The following is a 26,125-nucleotide window of genomic DNA, read 5'->3' as shown; positions in this document are numbered from 1 at the left end:
CAAGATGAACTTTGGACTAACCATTAACCCAAACGCAGAACCTCAAAAAGTCCAAATATCTTTCGCCTTCCACGGGATCCCAACCCAGATCGGGATAACCTTTTTCAACCAATTCTGAATTCGATTGCAAACCACAACGGGATAGATATATGGCAATCTTTTCAAGATAATGTTCTCTGAGAGCCAGAGCCAGCTCCGTGTTTTCCATGAGGGAAGAATAAGCTACGTCCAGTGGAGTGGAACCTCTTAAAGATGGTCTCGATAACAAGATATTACTATTCTCCAGTAAAAAGTCAAAGTGGTCGAACATAGCCTTCTGATTCTGTCTGGAAGTTCGACAAAAGTAGCACAGGAATCTACAGCATGCTACCACCATTTCGTGAGAAGTATCCTTCTCCTTGGAAACTGGTTCTCCTTCGGTAGTTTGAGGCTGAGTTTGAGCGTCCGATTGCGCCTGTGCACGTCTGCCTAGTGTGTTCATCATGATCGCCATGACGTTCTCGTGAATTCTAAGCACTCTGATTAGATCTGGATGCTGGAAGAACGTATGATTGTTGACTAATTTCCAGAGTCGTTCCCGAACGAGCTCTTCTTCCTCTTGAGACATTTGTACAGGCAGTAAGGCGCGAATTTGGCTCAAACCGACCCACATCAAAGCAACGTCGTCCTTTGTCTTGCTGTTCGTCACGTAGGTTTTTTCTAAAGCTCTAATTAACTCGCCCACCGTGTCATACTGGCGAACCAGTAAACTGAACATTTCTCGAACCAACTTCGGAGTCTCGATTTGGGATTCCTCGGCCCAGCTGACGATGGTTTTTATCAGAACTTTACGGAACACCTCTGTAACAAATATCAAAAGAAGTGTCACCATTTAATATTTAAATATGTTTTAAAAAATGTAATAGCAAAAGATAAGAGCAACAAGAATCGAGAAGCTAAATACGATCGATACTGTGATACAATCCCAACCTTCTGGAGTCTTCCTCTCGGGTTCAGGTTCAGGTTTAGGTTCCTCTTCGAGTTCTTTCACTGCGTTGATAAAGTTGAATAGTTTCTTAATGGCGCCAGGTTTCTGAACTGCGTCTTCAGCCTCCTCCACGGCATCCGCTGCTTCCTGCAGGGCGTGCAAGGACACGTAGGACATGAGACTGTTGTGGAATTCATTCATCCGATTTATCAGATCTTCTCCGCAAGGACTATTCTCAGGATCATCCACGAATTCCATATTCTTGAAACTTAAGATTGCATTCATCTGTTCACGAGGTGGACATCGAAATTCTCTTGTCTTCTTCGCTGCTACTGCCGATGGTAAGTCAGATTGTTTGATTTCGACGTAACGCCGAAGTTGATCAGACTGAAGATCACCGACGAAGTCGTGGCTAAATGCGATAATGGACTCGACGCGATGTCGAAGCTGGATGTCGTTTAGATGATGAAGAAGATAGCACATCTGTAGTTTCGCACCTTCGGCCATTTTCATGTGAAGCAGTCCCTTCTTGTGCTCGTCTTTTCCTTCTGTAAATTGATTTTTATATTACATTTCGTATTTAGAAGATAAAATTTCACTTCTATTAAAAATATAGTAGGCCAGGGAATCATTGAAATATCATAAAATATTTGAAAAATTATTATTTGGATGCTGTATCATTTTATTTGCCTGGATATTACCTTGAAATAATTACGGTATTAGTTTATTTGATCTTTCAAATGATTTTTCTTCGAATTATTTTATTCAGCCATCAAATACTCGAAATGATCTGTTATCTCAAATCTTTCTTTTGTTTTCGTTTCAAATAAAATTTGCGTAAGTCTGAAATATATTTTACCTTTGTCAAACGTCGGATCCCAAGTCTCAGGATGAATCATAATCAGAAGCTTCACAACGTCTTCGTTCCTGAGCATTCCGACCAAGAGCAACCTGTCTACTAGTTTCAAAAGTGGCCTGTAATAAACAAAAATCACGTAAATAAGAGGCACAAGAATGGATCTGAATCTGCGGCAGCAAGCAAGTTATCCTGAAAGCATTTTCTTTCTTCGTATCGTCGACGTAGATATTAAATATGCAGAATAGCCCAGGCGTGCACGTATTCATTTGGCTACATACAGGAAAAGATTCTCATTGCTGCCACCAATGGGGTCCCGATTGTGAACTTGATTGACCTCGACGGCCTCGTTCAGTGCAGTCATCACATAGTCCCGCACTACATCCAGAGGGAAGTACGGACTGTAGAGACTCCTTATGTTCTCGATCGTTTGATCGCTGGAAGGAATATCCCTTGATGTCGCCTATTAGTCATGGGGTTCGTATCTAATTTTGAATTGAATGTACCTACCTGATGTCTGTCATTTTCATCTGAGGACGAACCGACTCGGTTTCTAGATACCTGAGGCTGTGCTTCATTTCTTCGTTTTCGTATAAATCCTTCAGTTCTTGGCCTATGAAACGTATAAACTTATTGTTACATATCTATAAAGCTATCTATATTGGTTACAGAAAATATTTCTACATGGTTGCATTTATTGTAGCATTCACGAACTAATTAATTATAAGTATATTAAAGTACAAGTTTATCGAATATCGTGTCATTTAGTAGTATTTTTACATCACTAACAAATGGTATATAGGACGTGACAAAAGAAAGAAGTTCATTGGAAAATATACAATAAGAGATATGGAATATAGGGATGTGTAAATAATTTTTTGTAACCACTGTATCTATGAATAGATGTCTTGTTTCAAGAGATGTTACTTTGAAAAAGTTTCTTTACCTAAAGGAATTATGTATTCATTTTTACACACTTCCATCGTAGTCGCGTGTGACTCGAGATGCAAGGCGATCAGCAAGTCGTAGAATCCTTGTCGTAGGGGCCCGGACATGTATTCCGCTCGAATTGCGTACAATAATTGTTTTTGATCGACGTGCTGGCATAGAGCGTGTGCTGCTCTGTAATTCGACTGATAACATAGAGCTGCGTACAGTGTCAGAGTGTGTGCGTGGAAGCTGTAACAATTATATAGACAAATGTTAATTCTTCGAATAAATAGAAGGTTTAATTCTCACTTAGCGGAGGCTCATGTTCGTCATGGAATACTTATTTTATAACAATAACCTGAAGATCCAGACAAAATAATTTTTTACCCTTATATGTTAATGAAATTCCTTTAAGAAATAAAATTCTACGTAATTCGATAAATTAACAACACACATACAATACTGTCCATATGTATCTTGGTACTTTGATCGATTTATAGCAATAGTACTTAAAATAGACCAAAGTATAGTTAGAAGCAGCATTCGCTTCCTTTTTATAGAGTCATTTTATGAAATCGAATTCTTTCATGCAATCACTGCAGTTCGATTTATCTGTAATTTTGTAATTGAAATATATCTAATCAAAAAATTAATAAGTGACCGATTTTCGAATGACAGCGTATAGGATGCAATTGATATCTGTATAAATCAAAATTTACCCAGTCTCTGCCTTTTGAGAATTAACATCGCACTTCCAGAACTTACCTAAGTAACTTATCCATCTCAATAAGCTCCAAGATGTCGATACATCTATCCTCTTCAGGGATATGCAAAGCCAACATTGATATGGCATCCTCGCACAGCATGGACCAACCTCTGATATCAGACAGTTTCAAGGCATGAACCTGAAGCGATTGATTTGGAACTCTTGCCCATTGGTGAGGTTTCAGACATTGAACCTTCAATCTAGGTGGGAACTGTGGTATCACATGACGTTCTGAGTTTTGTAATACAGCAGCGGATAATGGTAGCGTTGTGGAGGTTCTTCCAAGTTCAATCTGAAGGATTTCCTTGCTGGTAGCTTCTACGAAGATGGCAGGGAATAATTTCGTATCGGGTTCCATCTTGAATTTGTGGCTAGTTTCCTTTCCCTCGCAGGTGAAGGACACCCAACCGGTTGCGGTATCCACGAAACATCCAACGAACATTCCTTGAGAAGCTCCCTTGCCGGATGCATCTTGCGTTACTTCGTTGTAAAGCTCATCCGCTCTTACCATATAGCAGCTCTGTCTATCAACCCTGCAATAAATTGCTCCATTTAACAGAGTAATTTAAAATAAGTTATCTTGTAAAGTAAGTTGATTCTTTCGTTGACACACATGCATAGAGTTACGCTTAGAGCTTTGGCAGTATGCCATAAAATTAATAAAATTTTAATAGAATCGATAAAATCGATAGCGTGTTTGCATAAACATCATAGTATATAACGAAATTAATCGACATTTATTTCTTATAGAAAGTTGGAAATACGCATTTTTCGTGTCTGATAGAAGGAAATCTTAAAAAGAAATTTATTTTTTACATTGCTGATTTTCAATTTTTCCTCATTTCATTACACTGTCATAGTGCTAATTTGATGAGTCTTGTTTGAATATATATATAATAGAAGAGAAATTGAACTTACTGTTCTATAGGACGATCATAGTCATCGGTAATAACTACAGAGCCCTTCCTCACGCGAGACAGATTAAAGTCTTTAGTATGCAAATGATATTGGGAAGTGACCCAGCCAACATAAACGTGCGTTGGATCCTGTCCAGGAAAGATTCTCACTCCGTAGAAGTATTCGTTCATCAATTTCAAGCATTCTGCATCGAATATCTCATTTCCGATTGCCTCGACGCCGCTTCCACTCAGAGCAGACATAGACATTGCTTTTGGTGCGTTGCGTTCTGGGATCTGAGGTGGCACTACTTTCAAGTCCGTCTATAGGAAGAAGTTTTCATTTATTTCGTGGCTCTTAAACGAAGATGGCAATAAAATTATAGCAGCAGGTAGTTGGACGAATGGACAAACAAATAAATAAATAAATAAATGGTTTTACGTTTGATATGCGAATTTGGGGAGGCCGGTTACTTGCTTTGTTCATCGATTGGGTCTTGGTGCTCTTATCAGAAACGTCTGAACGTACTGGTGGCTCGGGCGTTTTCGATTTCGCGTCCGGAGACTTCGCTTTACGAGAGAAGAATCTGTGAAACACATTGGAAATTTATTGTTTCTTCTTTATGTATTCATTCGTGTTTTTCACATGACAAAGATGCAAAAGAAATTTCACATGTGCAAATATTTAGATATGAAAGATTTATCAATTTAACTTACGGGGCATCCTCCATTTCTTTGCTAAGTTTGCTAGGAAGATTAGAATATCAAAATCTATTTTCCCGAGAAGAACATATTTAAAATATGTGTTTATACTAACCGGAACGGAGAACGCCCACGTTTCTTCTTATCGTCCTTGATGTCGCCGTTCATATCGCCGTATCCATTCATGTCAACTTCGCTAATTGCGTTATCCATGTTTCCGACTCGTGACCCATAGAGGGAACCCTTTCTTGGAGGTCTCAACGGCTTGTTTCTTTGCATGGGAAGCGGTGACTCCTTCATCATTTCATCGGCTTCCACTGCATCCTCCGAATAGTTCCTTTGTAATCCTGGAACAAACAAGGTTTTTGTTAAAAACGCTCGGAAGTTTGAATTGGACAAATTATTTGTGTATTTATAAAAAATATAACGAACAGGTACCTCGAAGCAAACAAGTTTTTGCCTTTAAACATTACTAGCTAGTGTTACATTTTGAATATTTTGTATGTTTCTGCGTATTTACATTTCTGATAAATGCAACTTATTAATCGTAGAAAATTTTACCTTTGATGTCGCTCATACTGAATCCAGACCTCATGATCTGCTCTATTTGAGCAGAAGGCGCTGCTTGTTGAGCCTGCTCCACTTGTTCAGACAATAGTCTATTTTGTCGCATTTTGATTTCCTGCCATCTCCTTAGTTTCTCACTTTCCGAAATAAACGTCGATTGGCAAATAACCGGTAAAGATAATCGCAGGAACTCCCAGTTCGCCTTTTCCATAGTTTCGAACGTGTTATGAGAGATCTTCAAACATGGTGGAGTATCGGAACCCGCTGGAATCCTGGCTACATCTATCCTCGTGTCAGCCATATCGTCTGTGTTCTCGAAAATTGGTTGATCCTTGGTGTACCAATACGTAACTGGACGATTCATGTTCCTGGTATATTGAAGACGAATCTAGACATTTTACTTTACTCGATAAAATTCGTAATTGGAAAGGAGCGAAGGAAACGCATATCTAATTGGCATATAATACAATAGGATCATCCTCCCTTTTTAGAAGATAAAACAAGGTGCCTAAAACATAGGGCACGCGTATTTTCGTATACGATAATCGCTAGAGAATTACTCGTATCGATTACTCATGTAGTTATATAAATCATATGTCTAAAAACAAAACTATAATTCTAAATGCACCCATGATAAATAGTACATCTGTTTGTACACTAACCAAAAAAAAAAAAAAAAAAAGAAAGGAAGAAGTATCGTTTATTGACCGAGACAGAAGGACAAGCAACCAAAACACGTTTCTTCCAGCCATCTCCCCAACCACGTTTAAGACAGATTTATGATTCAGATGTAATACTTACACACAGAACGGTTCGTATCCCTCTTGCAAACCGCAGGTCGTAAAGAACTTTAAGGTATTTACATCCTGTCCAAAAGTTAATTTTGCTTTTTGTCCAACACCAAGCGTGAAAGCTGGTACGAAACAATCTCCCTGTACGTCAGCAAAAGACGTTTCACCACCGAGCGCATCCATCAGCAGTTCTCCGTTCAGAGAAAAGCCTAAATATTTCGATATTTATATAAAGATTGTTTGTGGTGATGGTTAAATGTATAAATTTATATTGGATTACTACCAGCACGGCAGGAATTAATTTTAAGAAAAGGGGTCGAGTAAAAGGAGTAATCCATTAGTGCGACTAGCAAGTTTAAAGTTAACGAAGCTTTACGTAATCGACTAGCAGCGGCTATAAAGATAAAACACGCAGATAAAATGCGACTATATACAACTATGCGAAGCAAATGTGAAAATTGACATAAACGTTACACATGCATATAGGGCTGATAATATCATAAAAATATATCAAATATTAAGACATGAAAATAGTGTGACATTATCACAAAGAAAATTAGCTTTGGAAAATGAATAAATAAATTTTGCAGAAATGTTGTAATGAAGAGATAGAAGGGCACTCCATATTGGTTTAGTTCAAACAAAATTTTCCATCGTTGATCAATCGCGACGGTCTTCTTTTCAAAGCCTATTCAAAATTATTTTGCGATACCAAAATTTAGGACCACCCTTTGTTTTAGTAGTTAGCAAGTATGAATCGTATGGAATATGAAAGCTTTGTTGCTGTTATTTACAATATTAATTGAGTAGAGTACTGGATACGGAAAGAATACAAGGACACACATGATGCTAATCGATTGTGTATGATTAGAATGTATAGCTTCGGTTGTAAATGGATGAAAATTTGATATATACGAATACGTTGTCGTGATGATGTGACAAGGTGAGGCAATAATCCGCATTAATGACTTTGTGGAATACATATGCTCTCATTGCCGTGTGATGTTGCAAAGTTTGATTGATTAAGCAAATGGCACTCATCCAAACTGTACGAAATACCGTGTATACAATAATACAGAAAATAAGCGAAAGATATACAATAAAAAAAAAAGCAAACGAACGTAGGTTATTTGTTGGACTTTAAACTTTTGTATTTAAAAAGACGTTTTTCTGTATCCAGTAATCTATCTCTTGAATCAAATCATATGTATGTATAGCTTGAAATGGCAGCTGAAGCGTTCGCTTGAAAGATTCCGTCTTACTAATTGTTCGGTCAATTAGATCCAGGAAAACCCCGACAACGTCTCCAACCTGCCATTGTTTGCCAAATGTCTCGGCTGTGCCCGAGTATACTTTTTCCTCCTTTAAAATAAAATTTCACCAATTCAAAATCTCCGTTGGTGATTTGTACGCGATCCATGACACATCTACCTTACGATTAAACACGCTTAATATCGATATAATTTGCATGTACGTTTCGTCGTATATTACGTATCTATTTATATATGTATATCTGTATATCTGCGCGAGACTGAGATTCGAACAAAGGCAATACGCAGGAGACACAGCAAATGAAGTACACTTGATAGATATATTATAGAGATATAATGTTGTTCGCGGATTCCTTCGCGTTCGCTAATGAACGTCAAGCCACACTTCTCGAACGAAATCCTCAAATCAATTTCGTTCGATCTTCGGACAAGGAAACGCAGAAAAAACAACCAAGTCAACATGAAAAAGAACATATAGAGACAAAGACAACAGTAGTGACGAGAAAACTCAAAAAATGGTGGGCCTGCAGATCGAATTATTGGAAAAATTGGAGTCTTACTGATCGTTCGGTCTGCGACGTCAATGAAACATCCAACTACGTCGCCCACTTGATATCTGTGACCAAATGACTCGTGGATACCGGCGTGTACTTTAGTTACCTGATATTTACGATTGGTATCAATTATTTATGGCCTGTCAGCTTATGATGCATTTAGAATCTATTTCATGGACAAACATCTATCCTTACCGTGAACATTGTCGAAACCATTCGAACAAATTTATCTGCGATGCATAATTCGACGTACGTGAATTCTATTCTTTTATTTTTTCGTTTACGCGAGTTCAGTGTCTTTAATAACAAATTGCTCGAGGTTGAAAATCTATTGGATCGAATCAAAGAACACTTACGTTATAGCCGTCAAAAGCCCAAGTAGATTCGTCGCTTCCCAGCATATTCCCGGGAGAGCAGTCAGCTTTTGCCCAACCGACTCGCATAGGGCCAGCTGTCAGCACCTCGAACTCGAAGTACCACTTTCCGCTACTGACTGCGTAGTGTTTCTCAACGCGATATGTTCTAAAGTATAGTTGTCGTAACCTGTTGGCTTCCAACAGCAGCGCTGTAGAAACAAACGTATGGAGGCAAATAATTTAACAAGAGTTTATTTTACTATTAGGTCGATCGGAAATTCGAAACTTTCGCGACTTGGTATTGCAAAATTTCCAAAACAAAGACTGACATTGCTAACGAAGCTGGCTGAAATCCTGGCAAAATATTGGAACATATCTTTTTCTCAAGAACACGACCCACGCTCGGAAATCTCGATTATGAAAATTCTATTATTAGACTACTCTAGAATAAAACAGGATTTGCCAATATTTCAATATCTTTCACCTTCGTGTTGTTCTCCAGTAGGTGGTTCCAACATGTATCCATAAACCAAAAGTGTCCTCACAGTTTCACTGGCTGTGTCACGATTAGCCTTCTTGATCGCTTCATCCACCTTCGGGTAGGGTACCAAATGGGGGCTCCTTCTCATCTCAGAATCCTCGTTCAGACCATAAGTCCATCCCTGACTAATCCTTTCCTTTGCCCACAAATTATGAGTATTTTCTGCAAGTTGGTCTACCAGTTCTTCCATCTTTGGCGTGAGTGTAATGGCACTAAGATCGAGTGGTGCTGGTTTATATCCACTGCTTTGCAGGAAGGGTTCATTCGGAAGCCTCAGAGTCTTTATTCTAGAGGGTGGTTTATCCATCGTGATATAATATCCCAAGGCTAGAACAGTCTTCAGCGTTTGCACTGCCAACTGAGTGTCGTAACGTTTTTCTGCAGCTGGTAATCGTTCAAACTGAACGATACATGGATGAATCTTTCTCATATCGTCTCTATGTTCTCCATATATCCAACCAGCTTCGATTTTATTCATTGCCCACATCTCGTGGATATTCTCAGCTAGTTTATCTCTGATTTGCTCGACGTAAGATGGTAAATTGATCATAGATGTGTCGACCGGAGCTGGGACGAAAGCTGTGTCGTCCTCGACCAGCCATGGACCAGCCAGGACCACCTTGTTCATGTTTCCAAAGTAGAAACAGGGATCCAAAGATAGAATTTGTTGTGGTAATAAGCTTTCCACCAAAGGTGAGAATTCTTCTGGCGGTTGAAACTTGAGTCGGCCGTGGTCACCGCCTAACAGGAATCTACAGGATAGTTTGGATGAGCAGCTGATTGCGGGGAAGAACATGCCATCGAGGTTGAAATTTCGGAAGGATCCCATGATAGGTGCTCCGTTGAAGGTGAAAGTGATTATGGGCACTGTGAGATCCAATGCACATCCGATCACGTCGCTCTTTCTGATGTAAGGTTCCGTGACATTCTGAACAACTTGAGTTTTTCTACCACCGGTCCATAGATGTGCACCGTCGAAACCGAATGAATAGAGGTCGTCGCCAACACCGTTTCCACCCCATTTCTCGCCACCACCGGGATATGGCATGTACCTTCGCAGGAAGAGATAAATAAGTGTTAAATCAGATTGAAGAATTCTCCATTGAAACTCTATGTATATTTCTTTCCCCGTAAAATAAGCGCAGTTATACGTATGGGTAATTTTATTAGTCGAATTATTTTCCTAGCGACGTTGAGCGATTCACTCGTAAGTTCGGCAGCTATAAAACAACCTTAAAATTATCTTAAGTACCAATGATACAACGATACTTTGTGTAACTTTGATACATTTAGTTGGTATCAAGGAAATTGTTAGTTGGTATCGCTGAAATGACCTCGAGTTGATATTTGATAAAACCTACACAGCCTTAAAAGGTCCACGAGTATCAATGAGACGATTTGAAATGATTTTTACTATCAGTGAATGCCAATAACACGACTCAATGGTCTGTCATTTATTGACTTACCCAGCAGTGTTCGCCCATCCTATTCTCAAATGCGGCATCATGTGCGTGGTCTGTTCGATGTGGTCGACGGTGACTTCGAAGTACCATTTCTGATAAAGCGCCGAGTTCTCGACTCTACCGACGAATATGTTCGGTCTAACGCTAGCCACGTGGTCGACCAGTTGCGTCTGAAGAAGAAGATTTTTTCCTGGCAGCAAGAAGTCACAGATGTTGTTCTGCGAAGATCGAACAGCCACGCCGTTACCCACGCACAGCGAGCAAAGTACGTCCAAGACTTTTGGGTCTCTTCCGTGCTTCTCCAATAAGGAAATGATGACTTTAATGTGCTCGTCCTGTGAAGATATAGAAGTTCATCGAGATTGTGGGATTTTAAATATTTTATCGTACGTTTAACTCGTTATAACGCTTACCCTCATCATGTTTAAAGCTTCGGGCGAGTCGATAAGAACGCAATGAAGCACGTCCAACATTCCAGTGCCTTCGCTGGAAGCCTGCGATCCGAGTCGACTGAACAACCAGTTCAAACGATTGCTGTTAGCAAATTGCGCGCAGTTTGTGTGATTTCCTTTGATAATAGCTGCCAATAGTTGATACAGGTATCCTGATATTTGGTCCCAAGCTTGACCACTCTCGTCTCCCGAAAGTGCCACGAGGAAACCTTGTGACGTAATCACGTTGATCTTGTCGATGGCTTCGAGTATCAAGTTCAATATACCTTCCTCTTGAAACAGGTCTTGACGATTTCTCAGAGCGCGGAATCTGTTTTGTTTCTCTTCGTGCTCTACATAAATGGTTAGAGTACGTCAATCTATTGTAATAATAGCGTTTCTGCGATCATAATAGTTTGCTTACCCATGTCGTCTTCGGGTTGAGCAAAATAATTAATCAAGTCTTCCAGACACATCACCATTTCGTTCAGATTCACATTTTGGAAGAACATAGACGCTCTTCTATCTACTTGCAGCGTCTCTAGGCCTCTAAAACATATTCGGTCCTTTTAGCGATCTGCCTGTCCACGTTAATTTATCATTCGGTTTGTAACGGCTCTGTACGCTTCCATCCAAGCCTCTACCATTTTTAATTGCATACTTTAATGTGGAGAAATTACAGTATCGATCGAACAATAGACACTCACGTGATGAACTGAGTGAACAGACTGCTGCACTTTCGTATCACACGAGCTGTCCGGGACTCCTCCTCTTGTGACCGAGAGAAGTCCAAACCGTCATCCATCTTTCCTTCCTCGTGAAGGACGGCTTGCTTCTCCTCCACTTTGCCCACACCCTTTTTCTTTGTCTCGTACGACTATGATATAAATCAAAGTCAATCAAAGTCAAGTTTAATCCACCCCGACGAATAATATATATGTGCTTTGACTGTAAATGCGTGTACGTACATCAAGATGAGTTATCTCAATAGTTAGGAGTTATGAGTGTAGAAGAATAAAAAAGAGAATACATATAAATTTGGAATTTATGTATGGATAGATTTCTTACGTTTAGTAAATATAGTAATAAACGTTTTAGTTTGGACATTTTATATATTTTCGTAAGTTCATTTCGTTTAGATGCTTAATTTTTCCAGTTCTGAAGGAAAGTCCAGCTTTTATGAATTATTAAACTGTTCTAAAAGTTTTGTGCAAGAGTGTATCTTTGCTTCTTCGTTTAAATAATTCACTTACTTGAATATAAGAATCCTACGTATAAATTATTGTTAATGTATACCTTGTACGAGACCCAGAGGCAAGTAGTAGCGTGCTGCATGATAACAGTCGAGTCACCATACTTGATGATCGGTGTACCGATAACTTCGAGATCCTTATCCTCGAGAATGATCTTCTGGTCATCCTTCTCTTGCCGTAACCAAAACGTTGAAGTCTCGGTCGTTGCCTCGTTTCTTCAAACACAGAACATAATTATGTAACTTACGATTATTGGCACGACGTTCGATTTGACCTTTGAACTTTCCTATTAATACCTATTAATAGATATCTACCTATCGACCAGATACAGTTCGTTGTTTTCTTTTACACCAAGGTAACGTCCAGTTGTCAAGTGTCTGATCCTCATCGGATGCAGCCAGTTGATAAAACCACCGGCCCATTTAGTTCTTGCCAGCTCCAGTCTCCATAGAGATCGAGCTTGACTCATTACGCTGCCTCCCTCGTAGACCACTATACTGTAAGCAATATATTAACTACTAGAAGCCATATGTAGGTTTAGCTGCTTTAATCGAATTATCTATAGAAAAGATTATCTCTAGTGGAATAATAAATAAATAACGAGTCGTCGTTAACTTTCTCGAGAGGAATTTTTCTTCCAACGATGAATGCAACAATATGATGGTGTGAAGCGTAATTGGATAGTACATTATGAGATATTTAAAGATGCAAATTAGAATGCATACTATATGCAAAAATATATAAAACGTTCGAAATATAGCATTTGTTATGATGCTCAGTGGATGAAACAAATTTCCGTTCAAGCTACACCTTTTGTTTAGTTCTGTTTACAAAAATATGAACTTGCATAAAAATAGTTATTTTGGTGCATACAGTCTTGTTTCATCTAAGGGATAGAAGAAGGGGTTGAATTTTTTAACATTTACTTTTGACTCGGTGTTGTGGCCCATGTTGACGGTATAGTGAGGCATTCGTCGCCACCGTGAAAGAATCGTAGAACATCACCGCCAAATACGTAACCAACGTATTTCATCCGGCTGATTCCAGTGCCGTAAGGTTGTACCGACCAGTGGGTTACGTGGAACGAGGCGTTAACCACTGATAAGTCGTTTTCTTTTGTTGTGTGCTAGATAAATGTGGACGAGATTAATTTTCAAGATAGTGTGGATTTTAATGATCCGACGGTGAGACTACAAAATATTTTTTTATTTTAATGCCATGCTTAACAAATATCATTGCGAACGAAGCCATTGGGAATATTATTAGAAAATATTATTGTTTTCTGTTTGTGTTGCTTACCAAGTATCTCTCAGTGGCCACAGATACCAGAATAAGGTCATCACCGACTCGAACCTTCTCACCCTCTGACCTCTGCTTCGATGCTGGATGCACAGTCCACCAACACGCCTCGCCTAAATGATCAATCGTATTACGTACACGTAAACACGACAGGAATTGATATTAGTTGATATTAATTCGATCGCGTTCCTTCGGCTAACCTTGAGAATGCTGTTGCAGACCTACGTCGAAAGCCAACTTGTCGTTGGACGAGCTGGTCGATAAACACGCCAAATACTGTAAACGAAACAGTCAGTTCTTGTGAAAATGACGATCAAACGATGATACATTTATTAATTATGTACGAAAAAAGATGCAATTGTTTACCATGTCGCTGTTTTGATGCCTCAGTAAAATAGCGTTGCCATACAATAACGTTCTGTGTCCAGATCCAGTGCCCTTTCCCTAAAATTACGGAACGATATTCTAGCAATTAGATGAAACATGTAGAAGGCCTGAGGTACACGTAGATCGAAAATGGATTAAAGAATGAAAAAAAAAAAAAAAAAAGAAACAAAATAAGTACACAAGCATACCGATAAGAGAAGGCCATAAATAATGATTGTTAACGAATGAATGTCAATGGCAGGCATGAAAAAATAAATGCGTAAATCGATCGTATGTTAATTGAACGTAAAAGAGAAAAGTACGCAGTCATAGAAATTCGCGCGATCAGCATACAAGTACAACGTAACTGTGTCAGTATTTAAACATAAGATAGAAAGATGCATAATCGAAGAAAGAAATTTCAACGAGGAAGAGAGAAAAGAATAACCAAATGGAAGAGAAAAGAGAAAGAATGAAAAGATCGGTGCAAGCAAATGACGTTACTCACAAGCATGAAAGTAAACGTAAACGTAAACGTAAACGGTGTCTTAGAGCGATACGGAAGGTATACTTACTAAATTTTCTTGCTGCTGCAAACAGAAACACAGATGTTGTAAATCTCATCTTTTCGCTTTGTCAATCGTGAATAGATAGAGAAAGAATAGTAGAAAGAAAAATTCGGTCAACACGCTTACAATGTCGGTCGATAGGTAAAAGTGTTTTGCATGAAATTCTAGTTTTGCGGTGAGTTGCAACGCATCGACGTAACAAAAATTGGACATAAACATGGGACATAAGAAACAAATACGGACAAATGAAAGACAATTTGAGACGTGTTACACGACTACATGGACGCATGCCACATTTATTGGATAAGGAAACGTGCGGATGCATTCAGAAAATTATTTCGTTGTGTCTTATCGAGGAATAAAAAAAGGTACGGAAAGAACAGCGATTCAAATGCAATTCAATTCGCAGTTGATCAAAAACAGTGGATAGGTTCACAAAATCGCGGGTATCTACTTTCTAAGTGCATCGTTCAGTTTAGTTGGTACAATTTTACAAAAATATGGATAAATGATATTGATTAATCTCTCCTGTATACGATACATGAGATCAAATGGATTTTATGGCCCACTCCTATGCAGGTGATTTAAGTACAGAGGTCATTCACATCGACCAATCGATTTACGCACGATGCAGAGGAGAGTCCTGTTTATCGTACGGATTAAAGATACTGCAACTATTCGTTGTCACAGTTATCGAACAAAAAATAGATACGGCGAAAATATATGACAAGAACGCCTGCACAGGAAAACGAAAAAATATCACGGTGTGGAACATTGTACGAAAATTAGAAAAGAAACAATTGCTTCGACAACGTAACGTTCGAACGATCGTGTCAGTGACACACGAGGATCATCGTACGACGAAGGGTGATAAAGAAGTGGTACGTTACCGTCTCGGAACCGGCGGCGGTTACCAATTCCTGCAGAGCTCTCACCGACAGAGCTTGTTCTATTACGAATACGCATTGCGACAGGTCAGGTGGTATGTTCTGCAATTGTAAATAAAATGGTCAATATTAAATTTCTACATTTGTTTGACTCAACTTTGTCAACGATCGTAACGAAATACAACAATCGAATTAATTAAAAATTCTACCTTGTCTGCGATATTCTCGAGGAAACAGTGTCGATTACCAAACCCTTCAGCTGCGAGGCAAACCCTTTCACCAGTTGCGGTACAGGACAGACATACCATGTCCTCCTACAATTTCGATTCATCGTTGAATTCAATTTTTCTTTTATCATTTTTCATGTAATTATCCCAGACACGAAACAATACTAGCAAACGCTGATCTGTTTTCGTTTTCCGTAGTATCGTGTATATACTATATACAACGATGTTATATACATTTTGATGGTATTTCGTTGCAATAATGTAATTTTCGAAATTCTCAGTTTTCGAAATAACTAATATATAGTACTAACAAACGCCGATCTGTCTTTAATTCTCCTAACATTGCATAACTGTTATATAATAGAAACTTTGATAATTCTTTTGAAATAACGCAGCCTTCGAAATGTTCATTTATTTAATAAATATATAAAAAGTGGCAACATAGTGAAAGAAGAGGTGTTGTGTTTAAAAAATGATTCATTGATGCATTAGAAATACGAGAACCAACGGCGACCTTTGCGAAACGCTAAAATATGATGTGAGCCAAACGGCAGATGTTACGCACAGTGCCAGAACCAATTTGGACCGTCTCAGGAATGCTCGACGCTGGTTTTATACAAGCATACTGGGAAACGCTTCTCAAGACTTTCAAAGCGGATTGTCAGGGAAACGATTTCACTGTTTTTACTACGCAAGCCTTGCTTAAGCGTTACTTAAGAGGCAGGAGTGGTAGTATTCTTCGGTATAAGACAGTGGCTTCGACTGAGTCATATCTCACGCGAATGAGTTTTATCATGCAATTCCGCCAATGTACAACGCAATTCGGCGAAAATATGCGGACAAGAATTTTCGAAGTAGTTCTAACTTGACTAAATAATACGTACTATATATTTGAAATAAAACAGTGAGGCGACACGACGATGCGCTTAGAATTGCATTCTTTAACAACAGTATTGAAATTATCGACGATTAAAATATAAAATTTCTGCTAAGCAACTTGAAAAAAGAAATATATGAAAAGATATAATGCAAACTTTTATCCATATATTTTACGACAAATCATTCAAATATTTAAAATTTATTGTTGCAAATTTAGAAAATTTCTACGGAAAGGTATACGAACTGGTCATATCGAATACTTTGATAATTTTGAAGTAAATATAGCGAAAGTATTTTTAGAGCGGCAGATTACGGTCGTGAACGGATTTAGAGTTTCGAACGGATGTGAATGATCGATTCTAATTCGCCCGTGCGTTTAAATTAGCGTCTTGGAGCATATTCGATGGCCCGTGGAAAGTTTCCACGCTCGATAACGCAATTAAACAATCGCTCTTTATCACTGCGATCGACGACCAGTGGTGCAATATGTTAACACAGTTATTTCTATCGTCGACGACAACCTGTCATGGCGCGTCGTATCGCTCACAAAAATTCCGTGTTCTTCCTCAATTCGTACGCGCGACGTAAAGAGTAACGGCAGTTCTGCTTCGTTACTTTACATATTTTTACGCAGATAAAAGAAGCACGCATATCCAAACGCAACGCGTACAACACGAACGCCGTCATGGCGTATTATAGGAAAAACGTGTTCGAGGGTGAATTAACATAACGTGTTACCGGGTTATACGAAAAGGCACGCAAGTCTTATCTGGCCCTCGAGTATATTTGCGATTCAGGCCTGCCAACGCCTTTGCAAATTTGTCTAATGACAACGTTAATGGCATTTCCCTTTTTAATTATTATTTTAGCTGTTCGTTAGTACAATCGAGTAATTTCTGATAAAATCTAAGGATCATCGATGGCTGATTACAAGTTGCAATAGTGATTTCTCGTGGTATTTCATTCGAGCGTGGAATATTGCTGCACGAATAACGAATAGGCAAACATCTTTGCAAATTTATTTAATGAGAATATCGACGATGTTCTCTGCCTCAATTTCTATTTCAATTGTTCGTTAAATAATTTGCGGTAGAATCAATAAATTACGGACAACAATATAGGAATTTTGGTCGCTTACGATCTATGTATAATCACGACTTTTCTCGGTGTTCCATTCAATTATGGAGAATGAAGCAATCGAACACGGATAATGAATCGAATAAACCAATTATTTCCGCTGTCCGCGAGATCAACCGCGATCGAACCTGCAACGTGTTGCAAACGTGGGTCAAGGGTGGGTTTATATTTTAGTGTTCAACAATTCGGCACGATTTTATTCGAACGTGTAATAAATGTAAATCACTCGATCTTCGGTTATGAATCGAAACATTCACTTTACATCTAACAACTTTCATCGAAATTGATGTCGTGAAGTTTAAGGTTACTAATTTATCTTTCTTACGTCAAATCCATTCACGACATTGTACTAAGAATCATTCTTCAATCGTATAGGTATAATTTCACAGTTTAAAAAGAACAAACGTTTCGATTGGAACGATTACGTCGTTAATTGCCGATCGATATCTTCATTGTACAGCGAGGTGCTTTCAGCACTTTCCAAACTACTCGTATCGGCCACTTGGCCCGTGGTTGTGTACGAAACCAACGAGCAATTGTTACGAATCGTTAATGATACGTTCTTTGCGTTCTCGTACGCAAGCACTGGCTGAAACGAAGCACGTTATTAACTCGGACGGTCGCTTTTCGACGTGGAATCTTTAATGAAGAGATACCTACACAAGCTGTATTGATCATACGGAACAATGCAACGTCGATTGCTAAAATTAACTGTCACGACGCTCTTAAAGAAGAGAGTTGACAGTCTAGAAGTGGCTCGTCCACTAGACGCACGGCATATTTAAATGGTCCAATTTAGTATTAATTTTAATTAGCTTGCATCGTCTATTTGTTGCCACTCGTGCCGCTAGCGACGAGTGAATGTAAGCGAATCGTAAAAGTGTGCAGGATAATTTTGAGCGGCGCTCTACGATGCCAATAGTTGTTGACTTAATTAATGATCATTACATACAAACCAGCGTATCGTGAGCGATGACATGATTTTTTTTTTAGCCTTCTTTATATTTCTCGAGACATCTCAACATTCTCGAACGTTTTCATTCGACGGATACCGTCAAACATAACATCCATGCGGTTTTATGTACGTCCGATATATTTTCGTGAAATTACGTTAAACGATCTATACCAGTTTCTGAAATTGAAAACGGTGCAAGGAAGAGAAAGAAAAGGGAGAAAACACTGGAGAATGAAATTACGCTCCTATTTCCGTCCTTTCTCGAAGCGAGGTAAAATTGATTTACGTCGGACTCGTTCTCGTGCCAAGCAAGGCTAGCGATAATTTCGAAAAGATTATGTATATTTGTCTTCGTTAAACTGGATGAACGAATGCGTCGTTATAAATTTCGTTTAATCGCATTAATCGACGCTCGATAAAGTAAACGAGACGTAAAACGATGAGACGATGTTTTACTGGAATTAATAACAAAGATAGAAATTATCGATTTGCGTGCCGGTGATAAGCGAAACGTTCGGTTATAATCAGCTCCACCGTATTAATTCTCGATTCACGTATAACACTATCGATTCTTCTGTTCCTACCTAAGCGAATCTAGCCGATGAAAGCTTCAAATGTTTTCAACCGTTTGGACATTTCAGATTTCGGCCACACATAATCAAATTTTCAAGTAAAGCTTAATAATAACGGCACAGCAATAGAACATGGATCGACCATTCGATTATGAAAATCCTAATGACGACAGGTGAGACACGTTCGATCCTATAGACTAGGCTAGAATCGTGTTTAAAATCATTTATCTCTGAATCGACACGATCGTTCCTCTAAAACGAGGTTGGCTTTCCTATAACTAGATCGGTCTCGATTAAATTTCGTCGTGAATCCAACGATAAACTTGTTTCTCGCACGATTTCCTAATCAACGAATCGGCAATCCCGTATAGTTGAACTCAACTTCAAAGGATCAAAGAAATATTAAAAATGTATTTTCTCGGTTGAGATAATCGATTTGTGACACGTCGCACACCAGCCAAAAACATATGACAACCGTATAACGTTGCATGCTCCTAAACATTTTCTTTCTTTTTTTTTTCTTCTTTTTTTATTTAGCCGATACATATTTACTAAAATGCAGTATGTTTTATCGGTGAAAAACGTGAAATTCGGTGACGATCGATAACATTGTTTCTCTTCGAACAAATATATCCGGTTATGCTTTTCAGTCACGAACGCCACTTACAGTCGTTTAACGCTTTGGATGGGGATATGTGATATCGTGTAATTTCATTAGCACATAATTCCCTTCGATACGTTTAATCAAACGCATCTCGTACCTTGGAAACGACGAAGGAAACACGACAAAGAAAAGTAATTAGTGTCGGTTATAACGGTCTATGTTCCAAAAAACCTCTGGTTTAAGGTATTTCTTCGTAGCATAGTAATTTCCTTGGAGACCTTGGAACTTGGACGACCACTTTTACGGATGCGCGATTCTTCAAAGATTCCCCCGTACAACTTCTGGGTCACGAGTAGTTTCCGTGAACGATCCCCTTAACGATATTTCGAATTAAAAGCAGTTCTCAACGCTATTTTACGAATTAGATGGTATTTGGTCTTCTTTTCGAGGCGAAACTTTTTAGGTTCGTAACGGGGTAAGCGTCCTCACTGGTAAACGATATTCGCGATATGGAAGATAGTTCGCGAACGATGCTTGCAAGATATTCGCAAACATTTCACGACCGCTTTATGATCACTTTATGATTTTCGTGTGAATATTACTTGTAACAAACTCACGAACAGTTCTTTAAAGCTATAAAAATGTGTCATATACCAATCGTGATCGATAGGAGCTTCGACGTAGACCGAGGATTTTCATGCTTTTCATAAATAAATATATTCCAGTTCACCACAATTCAGTAGCAATAAGATCGATATATCTTGCATGTAGAACTATCTTTGGATAATAAAGGCTTTATGGTATGTATCACTGATCGAAAACCGCTGATACAGGCGTTTCAGAGAATTATGTTTCATGAACATATTCGCGAACTCTTAAAGATTTAAAGGTAGGAATTTCAACGTTGTTCGTTCTCTTGATAGAAATGTAACGCAACAGACTGTTCATCAAGAACCCAATCCAGCCGTGGATAACCCAGTTGTCGAAAGGGGAAGTAGAAGAGGATGTCGCAGGCGTTCCCGAAGAAGAAGGAGAAAGTCCAAATGCGTCTGCAAGCCTCGTAGAAGGCTGATTCTATCGACTAATCCTTTCATCATCTTCTATTTGGAAATGTACTTCAAAACGCCTGGGAAACGCGTGACGTCAGTGGCTCGCGAGGCTGGTAAAAAGTGGTGTTCCATGTCGGAAAGTTCAAAGCGAAAGTACTACAAGCTCGCAGAAAGGGCGAGGCGACGATGCTCTTCGAGGCGGAGGAGATAGCTTGCGATACGATGCACAAAGTGTCTGGTTTACTTCGTATCCGTGATATCATTCTGATGATAGGATAAGAGAATACCCGGAAGAAAGCTTGAACGCTCTCACGTAACAAAGTGACGCGTATTCCAAAGCAAGAATCGGCCGTTTGAAACGCGAAACGCCTGCAACCTGCAGAAGTCGTATTATCGTAAAATCGAGGCATCGTATCGAAATTCGAATCATGGAATTTGTGTTGGAAAAACGAGATCGAGCGTATATAAATTCGCACTAAAACATACTATGTACTTTATGGAACGAATGTACAGGCTTTTTATACGTAGAAAAGGCCAGGACGTTGCGCAACGACAGCGTGTTGCAGAAAATGGAAAAGGCAAATAACAGAGGAAGGGAGAAACACGGAGGAAGAAAAAAAAAATCGATGGACACGCGTGTCGGTGTTGTTGGACGGCGATATTCCCCGATAAGAGGACCGCGTGCATCAGAGAGATATATTTTTACTAAAGGCGGGTATTAAAGAGTCGAGCATCGAGCGCGTGCAGCTTACGGAAGCTCAAGGCTGTAGCTACCCTCTCGGTCACTATGTTACTGCCTGATCCTTGCGGGTTGAACGAGGTCAAGGTCGTTTGACACGAGAACTTTAAGTGCTTCCACGATTCATTGAATTCCTCCCCCCCTTGTGCTCGTCCTTTGCAACGGAAAATCGCGATTTTATGCAAGACAACAGCACCGTAAACACCGCTCACACCGCGAATGCTAACTTTAAACGCCTTTTAAGCGGATTTACCCGACGTCACCTACTCGCTTGCCATCTAATTGCGTTCGAGCCTGAACGATATCCGACCTTCTACGATGTCGCGTTCTTTCTTCGCCGAGTCCAACCCTTCGATAACATCGCGCGCTTTTCGACCGCTCCCACGTGATGATCCGAGCTAGTCGAAGACTTTTCTGCGCGTGATTTTTATTTAATTCGTTTAATGTCCATTAAACGTTTCTCTCGTTGGATCAGCGTTTGCATGGTACTAAACTATAATACAACAAAAAAAGAAAAAAAAAGAAAAAAAGCGTTCCTTTGATAATAAGGTCCATGTCACGTTCAACTGTTAAATTCCTCTTTGGAATCGTAAGATAAATCGCTAAAAAATTTTCCTATTGCGTTATCAATTTTTAATATAGTAACGGATAAACATTTGACTCACCGTACGGAGGAAGGATACGTCATCCTGCTCGGAGCCACCCTCGCTGTCAGCCATCCCGTCGGTACGTTTTCACGTAGCCTGACGCCGAGCTCAGTTCACCTCCCCTCGCGTTATTTTTCTCGGTCGTGGTCTGGCCTGGTTCTCCGCGACGCACGTTCACCGTCTCCAGCTTCGTAGTCAATAGGGTGCTGATGAACGGTCACACGCGGTCACGATTCGACATGGTTCGCCTTTCCGGTGGCACACACACGGCTGCCGGTGCGGAACGTTTACGCGCTGGCCGACGATAACCACCAACACCACCAGCACGGTGTCGACGACGTCCTAACCTCCGATAGCGTACCAATGATCAGCCACTACTGGCTGGAGAGTGGCTCGCGTGAACCTCGGCAACCCCTGCGCAAGCGCCCGTTTCCTTCAATCAAATTCCGCATGCTCGAAATTCCGTCGTAATGAAAATGATACCCCGTATGCACCTTCCCTTGTTGCTGTTTTTCTTTACGTCAAGGCAGTTTGCTCATTTCGGAGATTTAAGTGGATTAAAATGGGCTAGTAGTTTGGGAATTCCCTGTATCTCCAGCAATCTCGATCGACTCGATAGATTTCATGAATTTATCGAGTTCCGGAATCTTGGAAGTTTAGAGACACGGAATGTTTCAGACGCCCTTGGGATGGGAAAGATCGCGAAATATTTTTGAAATTCATTAGCAATTTATCAGAAGGTTTCACTGGGTATATAATTGATACAGCGAATGCACGAATCGCGTCTAAGCTGTAAGATCCTTCGTACTTCGTGGGAAATATTAATTAGGTTACCCTATTACTCGAAAAGAAGCCAGAAGCAGGGGAAATAGTATTGCGTACTACGCACTGATTTAAACGATCAGAGTCGGGAAGAAAGCGCAGAAGGTGGAAGTTGGCTGAACAAGAAGGGAAGGCTGCCTGGATCTTACCGCGTTTAATTGAATTGGCAAAGTAGAGAAGTAATTATCGTGCTCTAGAATATTTCTACCTGATGCATTTTGAAACTAGATACACACATTATTATTTAGCAAATATCTTAATCGCTTGGTGTATTATTTTTCCAACGAATCATCCACGCGCTATTAATCGTCGTGTATCATTTCTATACACGATCACTGCTAATTGCGGCGTTAATTACGGTAACGTTGCTATCATTGTTGTTAACGGTATTATCGGTTTTACTATTTACGTAATTGCAGTGACGATGCGTAAACGTGCGTCAATTAAACGGAGAAAACTTCCAGCAGCGAAGTTCGTATATTTAGATATAAATCCAACGGGTGACGGGTTTAAGTAAAAATAGTTTAGAGCAACTGTTGCACCCCCTCCTCTCCCACCGTATTACTTCCGGTACAATTTAAGGTACAACGATCTGACGTCTCACTTGGTACAAATTGCTTTGCCATTGCACTCTTTCATTCTAATAACCGCGTTAAATTTATAAACCAACATACACACGCGACACGTAAGACCAAACATAAAATGGTTACGAATAATCCGTGAAAATCCAATTTGCTCACGAATCGGAATAAATCCAATTTCGTGCGAGCCCTTCGATCAAGTTTGAAGCAGTTCTTCATCCTCGACCGATATTCGTTCCCGAATATCAATCGAACAAATCGAATTTAATTACTCAGTTAATTAAACGATATCATCGACGATAACAAACGCGATGGTGGACGACGTTGACGCGAACAGACACACGCTTCGAATCGGACCTGTTTCATTCTCGCGTCTATTTCCAGCAACCGGCAGAAATAGATGCATTTACCACACGGTGAAACGAGCGAGGGATCCGTGTGAGCTTGGCCGTGCCTCTACTCGAATTAGAAATGGCAACATGTTAATCGAAGGTTAAGGATATCGCGACGATGTACGAACGAGTCGCGAGACGCGATCCTGAGAGGAATCGTCGAGAGTGCGTTCGAACGACCGCCGATAAATCAGCGATGCGTTGCCACGAATTGGCAACGAATCAGCAGAAATTAATATTGTCCTAGTGCTAAATATTTCTTTGAACAATTCTCACGGAGCAGCAGCGAGAAAATATACCTTGTTACCGAGATGGGACCGTGTGAACGAATTCGTATGAGTGTTTCGCAATTTTGGAAATTCGCTGCCAGAATATACACGAACTAAGTGGAAGATCAGCATCGTCGCGTGCATCTAAAAGAAATATACCTATCTCTGTGCGCGATCGATCTCTTCGATCGAGCAATCGAGCGTTTCATCCACCGATATAGGAAACTCCGTCGCGAAAGAGAAAGGTAAGAGAAAAGCCGCCCGTACGTATCTGTAATTAAAACAGGCACAAACTTTCGAGAAAGATGCCTGTGGCGCGTATCGCACCCACTCGTACGCAGCCACGCATACGCTTCTCGATGCGTACAGTATGCAAATGCATCGAGGTCGATCGGTCTGCCGAGTACCCGCAATGCAATTGGTAATTCACGCCGCATTACTTTCAAACTGCACGCCTTTTTTTTCAGCCACTTCACTGTATCGCGAAACAGACGAATCGATCAGAAACAAAAACTGCCCTCGAAGTTTCACCTCGAGAATCGAAAGGAAAAACCGTAAAGAAACTTCCTTTTACACTATACACCAAAAAAGACGGTAACACTCACTGTTGTCTGAAATCGATTTGCGGATCGACCTGGATCGAACCAGGGGTTAATTCGGTCGAACGATTCAGGATGGCTGGATCGTTCGTTTTCTTGGTCGGGCCCCACCGACGAAATTCGTATCGAGGCTCGAGCGGTTCTGCCGGAGCACGATGCCGAGCGGAGTGAAGCGAGCGAACGAGCTAGCGGCGCTCTCCGGCTATTTTCAGCCTCGAGCCGAGCCCGCGTTGCCTCTCCTCACGCTACGCGTCGCCGTTCCTCCGTGTTGCACGCAAAACACACCATGTTGCTGTCGTTCCTCGCAACGACGGTGTCTTGCCTCGTCGTTTGAACGAATGACGAGGAAGTTCAATAATAAATGGGTTCGTCAAACGACCTTAAAAAGATAACGAAACCACCCTAAACAGATATTTAAATTAGTAGATATTATTTCGCGTATGACCCGTTTCTATACTTTTAGATGTTTCGTGTTCTTGGAATATATTTTATGTGCGTGTCAGAGAAACGTATGACTAACGTCGGTACAAAGAACTGCTGTTATTTATTATTGCAACATATGTAATTACAAGTTTCATTGAGTTGATGTTACAATTTTGCAATTGCCTCGCCGCTGTTGGCAATGTTTGCCAAATTCTCCTGTATCGAGAAATAGATTTGATTCAAGCGTACAGAGAATTCCGACAGTGGTCAGACGAAGCGTTTTCCATGGAATTACCCTTATAACGCACCACCGACAGAGAGTAAACTCTGGTGTATTGATCGGACGTGGTTGTTCCCGGCTGTTGGTATTCGTTCACGTGTCTCGTCAGCGAGTCTGCAGTGAATAAAGTAGAATAGGATTTTTTTAACAGGATGTATTTTTTAACGTTTGCGTGACGTTAGATGGCGAGATTATATAACGTTGTACCTTTTTCCGTTTTCTTTTTTTGAGCGACGATTGTTTAGAAAGGATGTAAAAAGATTTTTTCGAAATTTATTTCTTACGATACTATTTTTTCGTCCATTGTTATTACCCACTTCGTGTCGATAAAAATTAACGTGCGACGAACGTTAACAAGTTATAGATAAAAATCCAGTGCGATACAACGATATATCTTAACTTATGTTGACTACGATCTACGCGATCGAGATAGACGCTAGATCCGCGATAAATCTTCTACCTCTGTTTGTTTTATACGACCTCGG

The 26,125-nt window shown here is 40.0% G+C and overlaps 1 protein-coding gene across 11 annotated transcripts in view; it reads right to left on the bottom strand.

Moving 5' to 3' along the window:
• Positions 1 to 25,110, bottom strand: part of LOC132908115 (ryanodine receptor) — a 40,970-nt gene extending 15,860 nt beyond the window's left edge. For 2 of the 11 annotated variants that reach the window (XM_060961769.1, XM_060961773.1), the window contains exons 1-31: positions 24,944 to 25,110; positions 22,293 to 22,688; positions 15,675 to 15,779; positions 15,469 to 15,567; positions 14,585 to 14,599; positions 14,010 to 14,087; positions 13,844 to 13,919; positions 13,644 to 13,756; positions 13,271 to 13,470; positions 12,659 to 12,841; positions 12,388 to 12,559; positions 11,799 to 11,968; positions 11,516 to 11,640; positions 11,074 to 11,444; positions 10,664 to 10,995; positions 9,141 to 10,249; positions 8,657 to 8,865; positions 8,307 to 8,406; positions 6,486 to 6,684; positions 5,679 to 6,052; positions 5,233 to 5,464; positions 5,133 to 5,162; positions 4,858 to 5,002; positions 4,438 to 4,739; positions 3,519 to 4,052; positions 2,770 to 3,002; positions 2,334 to 2,436; positions 2,105 to 2,275; positions 1,827 to 1,942; positions 970 to 1,515; positions 22 to 840 (exon numbers count right to left, since the gene is read on the bottom strand). In XM_060961769.1, coding sequence (XP_060817752.1) covers positions 22 to 840; positions 970 to 1,515; positions 1,827 to 1,942; positions 2,105 to 2,275; positions 2,334 to 2,436; positions 2,770 to 3,002; positions 3,519 to 4,052; positions 4,438 to 4,739; positions 4,858 to 5,002; positions 5,133 to 5,162; positions 5,233 to 5,464; positions 5,679 to 6,052; positions 6,486 to 6,684; positions 8,307 to 8,406; positions 8,657 to 8,865; positions 9,141 to 10,249; positions 10,664 to 10,995; positions 11,074 to 11,444; positions 11,516 to 11,640; positions 11,799 to 11,968; positions 12,388 to 12,559; positions 12,659 to 12,841; positions 13,271 to 13,470; positions 13,644 to 13,756; positions 13,844 to 13,919; positions 14,010 to 14,087; positions 14,585 to 14,599; positions 15,469 to 15,567; positions 15,675 to 15,779; positions 22,293 to 22,346 — 7,315 coding nt within the window. In that variant the 5' untranslated portion in view covers positions 22,347 to 22,688; positions 24,944 to 25,110. Of the gene's footprint in view, positions 1 to 21; positions 841 to 969; positions 1,516 to 1,826; positions 1,943 to 2,104; positions 2,276 to 2,333; positions 2,437 to 2,769; positions 3,003 to 3,518; positions 4,053 to 4,437; positions 4,740 to 4,857; positions 5,003 to 5,132; positions 5,163 to 5,232; positions 5,465 to 5,678; positions 6,053 to 6,485; positions 6,685 to 7,737; positions 7,838 to 8,306; positions 8,407 to 8,656; positions 8,866 to 9,140; positions 10,250 to 10,663; positions 10,996 to 11,073; positions 11,445 to 11,515; positions 11,641 to 11,798; positions 11,969 to 12,387; positions 12,560 to 12,658; positions 12,842 to 13,270; positions 13,471 to 13,643; positions 13,757 to 13,843; positions 13,920 to 14,009; positions 14,088 to 14,584; positions 14,600 to 15,468; positions 15,568 to 15,674; positions 15,780 to 22,292; positions 22,689 to 24,943 lie in introns of all 11 variants that reach the window. The other 9 variants (XM_060961771.1, XM_060961774.1, XM_060961778.1 and 6 more) reach the window with 6 other exon arrangements.
• Positions 25,111 to 26,125: the final 1,015 nt, after the last annotated feature.

This window comes from Bombus pascuorum, chromosome 6 (assembly GCF_905332965.1).
Source record: "Bombus pascuorum chromosome 6, iyBomPasc1.1, whole genome shotgun sequence".
NCBI classification, from domain to species: Eukaryota; Metazoa; Arthropoda; class Insecta; order Hymenoptera; family Apidae; genus Bombus; species Bombus pascuorum.
This window is presented reverse-complemented; position numbering and strand designations above follow the sequence as displayed.